At 47.1% G+C, this 12,099-nt stretch overlaps 1 protein-coding gene across 1 annotated transcript in view; it reads left to right on the forward strand.

The window, feature by feature from the left end:
- Window positions 1-9,562, forward strand: part of UNC13A (unc-13 homolog A) — a 100,904-nt gene extending 91,342 nt beyond the window's left edge. The window contains exons 42-44 of the mRNA XM_066635597.1: window positions 3,908-4,000; window positions 4,544-4,703; window positions 9,274-9,562. Of these exons, the coding sequence (XP_066491694.1) occupies window positions 3,908-4,000; window positions 4,544-4,703; window positions 9,274-9,562 (542 nt within the window). The remainder of the gene's footprint in view (window positions 1-3,907; window positions 4,001-4,543; window positions 4,704-9,273) is intronic.
- The last annotated feature ends 2,537 nt before the right edge of the window (window positions 9,563-12,099 follow it).

Raw genomic sequence — 12,099 nt, forward strand, 5'->3', positions numbered from 1 at the left:
TCATCACCAACCATTTGCGCAGGAAATGACGCTAAGCAGACCAGGTAATTTTTCTGTGGCTGCTATAGGAGACTCTGAGGCTTGACCAGACATCTCCAAACCTGAAGCTGAAAGTTAGGTTGCTCCAATTCTTGGGTCCATCACCTCTGGTGAGATATAGCTTGTCCACAATCAACGGGAAGCAGAACTAAAACAGGGATTTGATGCAGCACCTAGGCTGTCATACCACTGCTATAACATAGCAGTACTCTGTGATGGTCGCCCCTGAGACCAAGACCCTTCTTGAACATTGACTCAGAATTAAGTCCCATACAAAAAGGTCCCCTGCACCATCAATGAGCAGCTTCCCCTTTGCCACTTCTAACCCTATAACCACTGTTCAGTGCAATCATGTCATTGCTGAAGAGTCCCTATTATGCCATGTTAATTAGCCAGCTTCTGCTCATCCTGGGGAGGGGACTACTCTAAGTACTGCTTTCCTTTCTGTTTTATCCTTTTCTTTTTAGAGAGGAGAAACAACTTTGTGGGTTGCAAGCTGTGAGGATACTCCTCTAGCTTAGATGGCATTAACAGGGGATGAGACACATTCGAGGAGGAGGAGGAGGAGGTGAGGTCTGTCAATGGCTCTTCACCATGATAATGATGTGGAATTTCTATACCCTGAGAGGATCTACATCAGAGTACAAGTCACTGACAGTGCAATCCTATCTTGCGCTGGAACAGGCAGTCCAGGAGGCCTGTGCTGTATCCAGCACAAGATAGGGCCTCAAAGTGGCTCAGCCAGAGGCAAGGGTAAACTCTTCCCCTTACTCCCGGGTAAGCCACTGCAGCCCCAATGTGTCTTCTCAGACTTGCGCCACTTTTGGAGGTGGATTAAGTCCGAGGAGAGCGGAGCAGCTTGAAGCCACTCTGTGCTGCTCGGGGAATGGGCTTGGGATCCTGCATAACTGCCAGGTCCCAGCCCTACCTCCTGCTCCCCACTCGCCCACCCCCAAGACCGCCCTCCCCCAGGCCCAAATGCCTCCTCCCCACCATCCCAGAGCCTTGCATCAGCCAAGCTCAGCCGATGCAAGGCTGTCTGTCAAGGTTGGTGTGGAGGCTGAATTCAGCCTCCGTGGGCTAACGCACATCCCTGCACCAGCCCAGCCAATTCCCGAGGAGGTGCAAATATGCTTTATGACATGTTTACGACCCTCCTGGGCAGGGCACCTTATGATTGCGCCCTGAGTCACATTATAACTCAGTGATAAGTTACGTAGTGGAAAAAGCGAATAGAGAGCAGTTTTTCTCCATCTGTCATAACTAGAACTCAGCTCACTGTCATACCTGGGGGGTCAATAGGTGCAAGCGCTCCTGGGCGGCATGGCTAGGGGGTAGCACCATTCCTATCCATGCTGCACCTGCTGCCTTCCCATCTGGAGTCCTGGGGGAAACCCAGAAGTGACATTTGAAAGACCTGAGAAGGCCTTAGAAGGGAGGGTGGCACTTCCAGGCTCGCCCAGGGGCAGCACAGTGGCCAGGACCGCCAGTGACTCGGCTTCCTCCGACAGAATTGGCAAGTAGCAGGTTCAAGAGAGACTGGATGAAGAGGTACAGCTTTGTGCAGTATCTAATTGAGGTTGCAATCCTATGCACACTTTCCTGAGAGTAAACCCCATTGAAGACAATGGGGCTTACTTCGGAATAAACAAGCACAAGATTGTGCTCTGACTTAAAGAAACCACTGCAGCCTGATGCATTGTTACTCACTAGCTTCAAAGGCTCTGAAAAGAGATTAGATACATCTATGGAAGAAAGGCCCATAGGCAGCTATCATCTATGATACTAATTTGAACCTCTGTATTCAGAGACAAGTCTACTTTTGAGTACCAATTGCTGGACAGGGGCAACAGCTTTCATGCATTGCTTGGTGGCTTCATGGAACCAGCTGGCTGGCCATTATTGAAAACAGTATGCTGGACTAGATGGACCCTTGGTCTAATCCAGCAGGGCTCTTCTAATACCACCCTAATATAATCTTTAACACTGTGAGTTTGCCTTCTCTCCCAAAAAAACACTGGGAACTATAGTTCTGCAAGGAAACAACAACAAGGTCTTTCTAACCCAAAATTCCCAACCTCAGGCCAAACTACACTTCCCATAATTTCTTGGAAGGGGGAGTTATGACTGGTACACGTAAATCATAAAGACATGTAGAGCAGATGTGCCCTCAGACTTGCATCTCCCTCACATCTGCAAGCAAACAAGAGTAACTGCTTGATATCTGAACAGAAGAGCTTGCTGATGTTTGTGTTTCAGTGTGGCTAGTTTTGCTGAGCATGTCCAACTCAAGGAAATTATGTTACATCATCAATTTTGACAGGGGAGCAAAAGACCTCTTGAATCTGCCCTAACTCTGAGATCCACAGCCTTGGCCTCCTTTTCCCAGAAACGTCACCTTTGGGAAGCCACAGAACGCATAAGTCATTCTTGGTTCTGTCTTTTTCCCAGCCTTCACCTCTTTTCATACCTCTCTTCTTCTCCTTGGAACCCTCCCACGCCCCCACATTGGACTGAAGCCTTTCGTATGCCATACCCCATGCTGAGGCACCCGGTCTCCAAGTTTCTCTTCCCACTTCTTCTTTCCCTTTTGCCTTTGCTGCATGTGGATTTCTGCAGTGGGAGAGCCTGTTTGAATGACCAACCAATATTTTGAATCACGGACCACTAAGGTGGACCACAGACCACAGTTCTGAATGGGGATGTCCACAAGAGGGCTCCACTGCTGATGGACTCAGGTCATGGAAGCTTCTTAGCTTGGGATTCTGAGATGCTGGAACATTGGAGGGAGGCCAATTTGGCAGATATAAAACACAAATGCCTTGCAAAATAAAATCCAAAGGAATTTAAAAATTGATCTCTCTGATTTTGGCAGGGCTCAAAGTGAAATGCAGTGGAGACAAGTAAGGAGGCAATAATGAGGGGAACACCATAAAGGTTTATAAAATGACACCTGGTGTAGAGAAAGTGATGAGGCTTTTTTCTCACTGTCTCTCATGACACGAAAACTTTGGGTCATCCAGTGAAATTGATGGGAAATAGATTACAGATAAACAGAGGGCAGACAAACATGGAACACAATGAACATGGAACTCTCTGCAACATGATGTGGTGATAGCTTTTCACTTAGATGGCTTCAAAAAGACGTTTGACAAATTCATGGAAGAAAAGAAATCTGCTACTGGTTATTAGTCATGGTAGCTAAATGGACCCTTCATATTCAGAAGCAGTGTACCTTTGGATGCTACTCGCAGGAGAGCAATGGCAGGAGAGAGCTGTTGTGAACTTCCCAGAGGCATCTGGTTGACCACTATCGGAGAAAGGATGCTGGACTAGATGAGCCTTTGGCCTGATCCAGCAGGGCTGTTCTTACATTCTTACAACTGTTTTCAAGTTCATAGATACGTGCAAAAACTCCTTGAGAAATTTTAAAGAAACTCATTTGTCCTCCTTTAAACGTTATCAGATGTTTCACCTGAGAGGAACCCTGAAATTTGCTTTGATTTGCACTTCTTCAAAGTATTGGTACCAAGCCTAAATTAGGCCCATGGTATTTCTGGGAGAAATGACCCCTTTCTGGATCAGACTGGTTTCATTTGAGCTCAGACCCAATCTCTAGATGAGATAAAAGCCAAATCTGCTAGGCTGGCAATTCCTGGACTGGAGAAAGCCTTTCCAAAAACAGGAGATTCCTTCTGTAAATATTTTAAAAAGGGGAATATTATGTGCCTTGGAGGTGAGCAATGGACCTGAGTTCTTCATCATGCTGGTGGTGGGACAGTCTGATACAGGATAGAATTTGAGGTTGCCACCACCAGCAACCAACTTCCTGAACTACAGCTCATACCTCCGTCCCTTTGCTGTGCAGGATCTGGAGTGGATGACCCAGTCGGAGAAGTCTCTATACATGTTGAGTTGTTCACCCACCCTGGCACAGGAGAGCACAAAGTCACAGTGAAAGGTCAGTATGCAATGATGGCTCTCCAAGGGAGGGCACCAGAATGAGGTCTCTTGTTATCTGGTGTGCTCCCTGGGGCATTTGGTGGGCCGCTGTGAGATACAGGAAGCTAGACTAGATGGGCCTATGGCCTGATCCAGTGGGGCTGTTCTTATGTTCTTATGGCTAATTGCTTAAATGACTCCCCACAGCTTGGGGAAAAAAAAGAATATAAATGGTGCGAATTCTTATCATCATCATTGCTCCATTTCTGCAGGTGACACATTACTAATCACACAGCCCAATCCTATGGGCTCCTAGTGCTGGCAGAACAAATGTTGTTCCCCCAGTCTTCCTCAACTTCATTATTTTGGGATGATGAGACTGGCCTACCCTAAAGGACTTGTGAGGGTGCCTGTAATGATGTGTATGATTTGTGCTGAATATTGAAAACTGTATACAATATGTAGCTTAGACTGAGCTCACTACTTAGCAGTCAACTTCCTCAGTCTGACCTCATGGTTGCTCTGCCTCTCCCTCTTTCTCCTGCCCACCTCCCCTCTCCAGTGGTGGCCGCCAACGATCTCAAGTGGCAGACCTCTGGCATCTTCCGGCCCTTCATTGAGGTCAACATCATTGGGCCGCACCTCAGTGACAAGAAGAGGAAGTTTGCTACCAAGTCTAAGAACAACAGCTGGTCTCCCAAATACAACGAGAGCATCCAGTTGTGAGTGACTTTTGGACAGAGGCAGGGTTGTATCATTCTGTGGTCTTGAGCATAGGATTTGCTCCTGATCACAGAATTATTGAACTCAAGTATCCAGAGTTTGGGTTCAAAGGAAATTATAGCAGCATCTAATGGGGGAACTGATTTTTCCCCAAGCAGTGCTGGGAAAGGTGCAATTCTGCCTGCAGCCCTGGAAAGCTGCAGTTGTGGGCTGCCTGCTAGGAAGATGCAGTTGTGGGTTGTGTGCTGAGAATGGGAAATTGCAGTCTTAAATTGTGGTCTGTGGGTTGGGAAGGTGCAGTTGCTGGCCGACTGCAGAGAGGGTATAATTGTATATTGAATGCTGGAAAGATTCAATTTTTGGCAAAAGGTATATTACTTTTGTCTAAGAGGTTTGATCTATTTCAGCAAATTATTTATCATAAGAGCCCCCCCCCCCCACCAGCCCCAAGTAAAAGTTTCCCAGCAGTGGGTGCCATTAAGTTTCAAATATGAATTATATTACCACACACTGCTCTGGACACGTGCATTGCAGTCACAGATTACAAGCCATGATGTGTCTGTGCAACCTTCTGATTTAGAAGTAGGCTGTCTCTGAGTGCCAGATGTGAGGGAGGGCACCAAGATGCAGGTCTCCTGTTGTTCTTGTGTGCTCCCTAAGGCACATGGTGGTCCATTGTGAGATACAGGAAGTTGGACTAGATGGGCCTTTGGCCTGATCCAGCAGGGCTCTTCTTATGTTTTTATGTTCTTCTTATGTTCTTACATGTGCCTCCAAACACAAATATTGGCATGAAAGGTAACGGATTATAAAGAAGGAAGGCAGTCCAGGATAATTGATATACATTTTATTGAGGGATTCAAATACAATAGAGGTGGGGGGAAACAAGCAGAGAAACTAGTATTCAAAATGTTTCTGAAACTAGTCAGGTATTCAAAATGTTTCTGAAACTGGCCAGGCAGAGGCTAGTGCAAACATCTGGGTTTCTGGCCCTTAGCTTGTAAAATGACAAGGTGAGGGGGGGATCCATACGGATATTCTATTGAACAATGAGAGAGAGGTTTGGGATTTCTTAGGGAAACCTCTATTTGCATTCAAAGTTAAAAAGGAGGGGTGAGTCCAGTCTGCAACTAACTTCTGGGAGAATAAATGGAAGAATGCAAACTTAGAGAGAGGGGGAGAGAAAAAGACAGAGAAAGTGAGAGAGAGAGAGAGAGAGAGAGAGAGAGATGCAGTGTAGCCCAAAGAATAGAGATAGAAATAAAAGAATGCAAATACATGAGGTCCCCACGTTATGGATATCCAATTTGTGGACATCCCAAGTTCCAAATGGCCACGTTGGCACTTTCACACAGGCATAGTCCACTTATCCTTGTACCTTTGCACAGACTTACATTCCATTCCAACTTCCAGACAAACCTCTGGAACGGAACCAGGACGCAAGCTGGAAACTTAGTGTTTTCCTCTGAGTCTGTTGGTTGGCTCAATGATTCGCCTGAGACAGGGATAGACAAAATGGGAGTCCTTTTACATTAGCACAAACAGAACTCTGAGAGCCCAATTCTATCTAACTTTCCAGTGCCAGTGCAGCCTTGCCAACAGGGTGTGTACTACCTCCTGAGGTGGGGAGCAGTGGCGTCGCTAGGGAGCACAGGGGGTGCGGGCTGCACTGGGTGACGCGCACGGGGGGGGGGTGACACACTAGTGACCAAAATAGCTAAAATTGTGGTTTGTAGGCATAATACTATCATGTTCTATACAATTCAATGCGTAATTTACAGCAGAAAGCAATGAAAGAAACCACATTTAAATATATCCATTCTTTCAAACATGGCCAAAAAACCAGGAAAAAAAATGCAAGTGTTTTGTGTAATAAAAAAGTACATTCACTTAATTCAAAAGGGACCAATGAGACTGATCGTTCAAAGTGTCAATGAGAGCCAGGCTCGACAAGCACCTGTTAGAGATGCTATAAGAGAATTTTCTGCCTAAGGCAGGAGGTTGGACTAGATCAGCGTTTTTCAACCACTGTGCCGCGGCACACTAGTGTGCTGCAAGGCAGCCACAGGTGTGCCGCGGGGGCCAGAGGAGGCAGGCAGCAGACAATAGCCGCCAGTGGAGAAGCAGTTGCTTTGACCCTCACGCAGCAGGCGGAAAAGAAGCAGCCTCGGCTGAGCAAGAGGAAGGCTACAACCCGATCTTCATTTACCTGGGAGTACTTCTGAGTAGACACACCTAGGATTGGGTATCAAGTCCATTCTTTGCCCTGTGTGCTGACTGGGCAGCGAGAGAAGCCTGGAGGAGGTCTTGGCTGAGTGAGTGAGAACTAGGGAACCAGGGGCAGGCAAGCAGGTAGGAAGCCAGCAGCCTAAGAATGGGCTGGCCTTCGAAGTCCCTTCTCCTTGCCACAGTTGCCTGCAGCTTCCCAATACAACCCTCCCTGCCTTGCCTTTGCCTTTCAGAGGAAGCACGCTGGGACACAATCCTATCCACACTTTCCTGGGAGTAAGCCCCACTGACTATAATGTGACTTACTTCTGAGTAGACATGCCTGGGCTGGGCTCTCAGGACCCTCTCCTAGCCCCACTTTCTTGGGAGTAAGCCCCATTGACTATAATGGGACTTACTTCTGAGTAGACAGGCATATGATTGGGCTTTTGGTCACACTTTTTCTGAAATACAGGAGCAGGCAATGGGGAGAAGAATGTGAGGCAAGTGATTCTGGACCTTTGGAAGGTGCAGACATGTGAGGGGAGGGATAGCAGGAGAGGTGCTAACTGCAGTTATGAGATGGGGGGCATGTGCCTCTGGGAGGGGGTGGGATGGGGGAGAGGAGGAGAGAGAAGTGCCAATTGCCTGCTCCTGTATCCTGCTCCTGCACTCCTGTAAAAGAGTGCAACCAAAAGCCCAATCCTAGGCATGTTTACTCAGAAGTAAGTCCCACAGGCACATTCCCCGCCCCCCCCCCAGTCTTTGGCTGCAATCCTAACCACACTTTCCTGAGAGTAAGCCCCATTGAACAAAATAGGACTTACTTCTGAGTAGACCTGGTTAAAATTGTGCCCTTTGTCATGTAATGATTTAATTGTATTAATTATATTAATTAAAAATTAATTGTAACGTAGTAATTTAATGTAAGCAAAAAAACTGGGAGTGTGCCTTGACAATTTTAGTGCCTTGACAGTGTGCCCTGAGCTGAAAAAGGTTGAAAATGGCTGGACTAGATGATCTGTTAGGCCCCTTCCAACTCTATGATTCTATGACTCTGTGTTATTATGACACAGCATGGAACCAATAAGGTGTTAGTAAGGTGACACCCTCAGGGGGGTGACACCACTAATGACCAAAATCACTAAAATCATGGTTTGTAGGAGTAATACCATCATTACATACCATTCAGTGCATAATTTACAGCAGAATGCAATGAAAAAAATGTTGAAATATCTGTGTTCTATCAAAAGGTATTGCTAAAAACCAGCAGGGCACGACAATGGTATATCACCTGGGTCATTGCCCCGCCCACTGCATGGGAGGAAGTCCATCATGGGGATGTCATACTGCCCTCCTGCACCGGGTGATGCAAACGCTATTACACCACTGGTGGGAGGCAGTCATGGAGGCCTCCTCAAAGTAAGGGAACATTTGTTCCCTTGCCTCAGGGCCACATTGTGACTACATCAGCACTGGAAAGTTGAACAGGATTGTGCTCTTAGTTTACACACCAAAGATGGAGTAAAACAAGAAGTCAATTTGGAGGTAGTTTTCTAGAATATTTAATCAGATATTTCCATGTGAGATGAAGGAGTTACGTTAGCCAATAAGAACTAACATCAAGTATAATCCGTTACATCACAGTTTTAACCTGATTATCCCTCAATCGGGTTTCCTGAAGAGGAAAGAAAATTAACTAGATAGATATCTTTGTCCCCTTTTAATAAGATTAATTTCTGCTGAAATTTGGAACATTTGTACTGAACTTCTGGAAACATTTTGTCTCAGGTTGGTGGAGACATTTCCCTGTCAAGGCTTTTGTTTACTGAGAGCAAACGTACTGCAATGTTTGTGCCATTGTTTTCCATGACCCAGATAGGACTAAAAGTTCCAGTCACTCTTTAGGTGAGGGAGAACAGGAGTTATTTTAAACTCAGGTCAAGGCTTCAGACCTGTCCGGCCAGGACCAGGGGTGCAAATGTGCTTCCTGTGACCCCAAAACAGGAGGGCTACTTGCTTACAAAGAGTCCCCCACCTCTTTGGCATAAAGCATTATCATATTATACATATGTATTACGGGCAAAAATTGTATCTGTTTTCCCCTCAGTGGCTAATGGAAACTTCATGGGTAGGGGGCTGGATCCCACTCCCGTGTTGCAGTCCTAATTCCCTCACTGTTGCCTTTTGTCAAATAGAAAAAACATTGGGAGATCCAGGCATGGAACTCTGTCTCCTCTAGTTTGGTCTTAAAATACCAACAGATCAATTGGTTAGGCCATGAGGTTCTAGAAGTTTCTGTTGGCTAAGAATGACCTGGTTTGGCCTCTTTTCTCTCCTCCCCACCACCCCCTTCTGCAGCACCCTGGGCACTGAAACTGGACCAGAGTGCTATGAGCTGCAGGTGTGCGTGAAGGACTACTGCTTCGCCCGGGAGGACCGCACAGTGGGCATTGCCAACCTGCAGCTGAAGGACATCATGCAGAGGGGTAGCTGCGCCTGCTGGCTGCCACTGGGCCGGCGTATCCACATGGATGACACAGGCCTGACAGTGCTGCGCATCCTTTCCCAGCGCAACAATGATGAGGTGGCCAAGGAGTTTGTCAAGTTGAAATCAGACACACGCTCAGCTGAGGAAGGCAGCAGCTAAGGGCCCCTCCAACCCCTTTGTCCCTCATTCTGTGCTCCAGTCCTTCCCGTGCTTTGCTAGAATTGCCCTCTCTTCCCATCCTTTGCCCTGCCTCTTTTATACAGCCATGTCAAAGCCATAGAGTTTGCAAATCTGTCCTTTCTCTGCCCCGACCCCCCTTCACCTTTAATTTGGGAGCACGGCTCCCACTGCCAAGGATCACGCACATGCCCTCCCCAAACCCACTACCAAACATATTGCACACAAGCCGTCTTGGGGCATAGGTGATAGGAAAAGGTATCCCTTTCTGGAAAGGGGAACAGAGGTACCAGCAGCTTTCTGGATCTTAATCCATCCACCATCATCCTCTCCCTCCTGGCTGCTAGCCATGATGGCTATGTGGAACCTTCAGCTGCAGAGGCAGTATGCCACTGAATGGCAGTTGCAGGGGTAGATGGAAGGGGGCAAGCAGAAGGGGGGCTTTCTTCACATAGACGAACAGGCCTTGCTGAGGGAGAATCAGCATGGCTTCTGGAAGGGTAAGTCTTGCCTCACAAACCTATTAGAATTTTTTGAAAAGGTCAACAGGCATGTGGATGCGGGAGGACCCGTGGACATTTTATATCTGGACTTTCAGAAGGCGTTCGACCCGGTCCTTCACCATAGGACTACTGAAAAAACTCCACAGTCAGGGAATTACAGGGCAGGTCCTCTCCTGGACTGAGACCTGGTTGAAGACCAGGAAACAGAGAGTGGCTGTCAATGGGCAATTTTCACAATGGAGGGAGGTGAAAAGCGGTATGCCCCAAGGATCTGTCCTGGGACCAGTGTTTTTCATCCTCTTCATAAATGACCTGGAGACAGGGGTGAGCAGTGAGGTGGCTACGTTTGCAGACGACACCAAACCTTTCTGAGTGGTGAAGATCAGATGTGATTGTGAGGAGCTCCAGAAGGATCTCTCCAGACTGGCAGAATGGGCAGCAAAATGGCAGGTGCGTTTCAATGTCAGTAAGTGTAAAGTCATGTACATTGGGGCAAAAAATCAAAACTTCACATATAGGCTAATGGGTTCTGAGCTGTCTGTGACAGATCAGGAGAGAGATCTTGGGGTGGTGGTGGATAAGACAATGAAAGTGTCGACCCACTGTGCGGCAGCAGTTAAGAAGGCCAATTCTATGCTTGGGATCATTAGAAAAGGTACTGAGAACAAAACGGCTAATATTATAATGCCGTTTTACAAATCGATGGTAAGGCCACACCTGGAGTATTGTGTCCAGTTCTGGTCACCGCATCTCAAAAAGGACATAGTGGATATGGAAAAGGTGCAAAACAGAGCGACTAAGATGATTACTGGGCTGGAGCACCTCCCTTATGAGGGAAGGCTACGGCGTTTGGGCCTCTTCAGCCTAGAAAAGAGACGCCTGAGGGGGGACATGATTGAGACATACAAAATTATGCATGGGAAGGATAAAGTGGATAGAGATATGTTCTTTACATTCTCACATAACACCAGAACCAGGGGGCATCCACTAAAATTGAGTGTTGGGAGAGTTAGGACAGACAAAAGAAAATATTTCTTTACTCAGCGTGTGGTTGGTCTGTGGAACTCCTTGCTGCAGGATGTGGTGATGGCATCTGGCCTGGATGCCTTTAGAAGGGGATTGGACAAGTTTCTGGAGGAAACATCCATTATGGGTTACAAGCCATGATGTGTATGTGCAACCTCCTGATTTTAGAAATGGGCTATGTCAGAATGCCAATGCAAGGGAGGGCACCAGGATGCAGGTCTCTTGTTATCAGGTGTGCTCCCTGGGGCATTTGGTGGGCCGCTGTGAGATACAGGAAACTGGACTAGATGGACCTATGGCCTGATCCAGTGGGGCTGTTCTAATGTTCTTATGTTCATATTTGTGGGCTTCCAGGAAGCACCTGGCTGGCCAGTGTAAGAAAGAGGAGACGGGACTAGATGGCCTTTCGTCTGACCCACCAGGGCTCTTAAGTGTGTTCTTATGGAAGATAGGTCTATTAACAGCTATGAAGTGGGATACCTAAATAGAACCTCTGTGTATATGCATAGTCTAGCTCTGAATGCGAAATGCTGGAGGATAAGCAACAGGGAACGAGTATGGCCTTCATGCCCTGGTTGTAGGCTTCTCAGAGGCACCTGGCTGGCCACTTTTGGAAACAGGATGCTGGACTAGATGGACCTTTGGTCTGATCCAGCAGGACCTTTCTTAAATTCTTCTGATGCTTGTCTGTGCCGCAGACTTGAGACTAAACCCCAACCTGAACTGCTGAAAAAGAAGTAAGCCTCCCTTATACCCATCCCCATTTTGACAGGACTAAAGGAACGGGATTTCTGTCCACATTAGCAATATCTGAGCCAGGTTTTTCTTCTTCTTCTTCAGTATTGCCATTGCCCAACAAGCATGTCAGTAAAGAGGGGCTGACTGTCACATGCTCCTCCCAAATGCTCAGCCTACAGGGACAGAGCTACCTCTTCAAGAAGCAGAGTTGCTTGTTCATTGAGCCCAAGGCATCTGCCTGTTTGGGACTAT

Source organism: Tiliqua scincoides, chromosome 8, assembly GCF_035046505.1.
Source record: "Tiliqua scincoides isolate rTilSci1 chromosome 8, rTilSci1.hap2, whole genome shotgun sequence".
In the NCBI taxonomy this organism is placed as follows: domain Eukaryota; kingdom Metazoa; phylum Chordata; class Lepidosauria; order Squamata; family Scincidae; genus Tiliqua; species Tiliqua scincoides.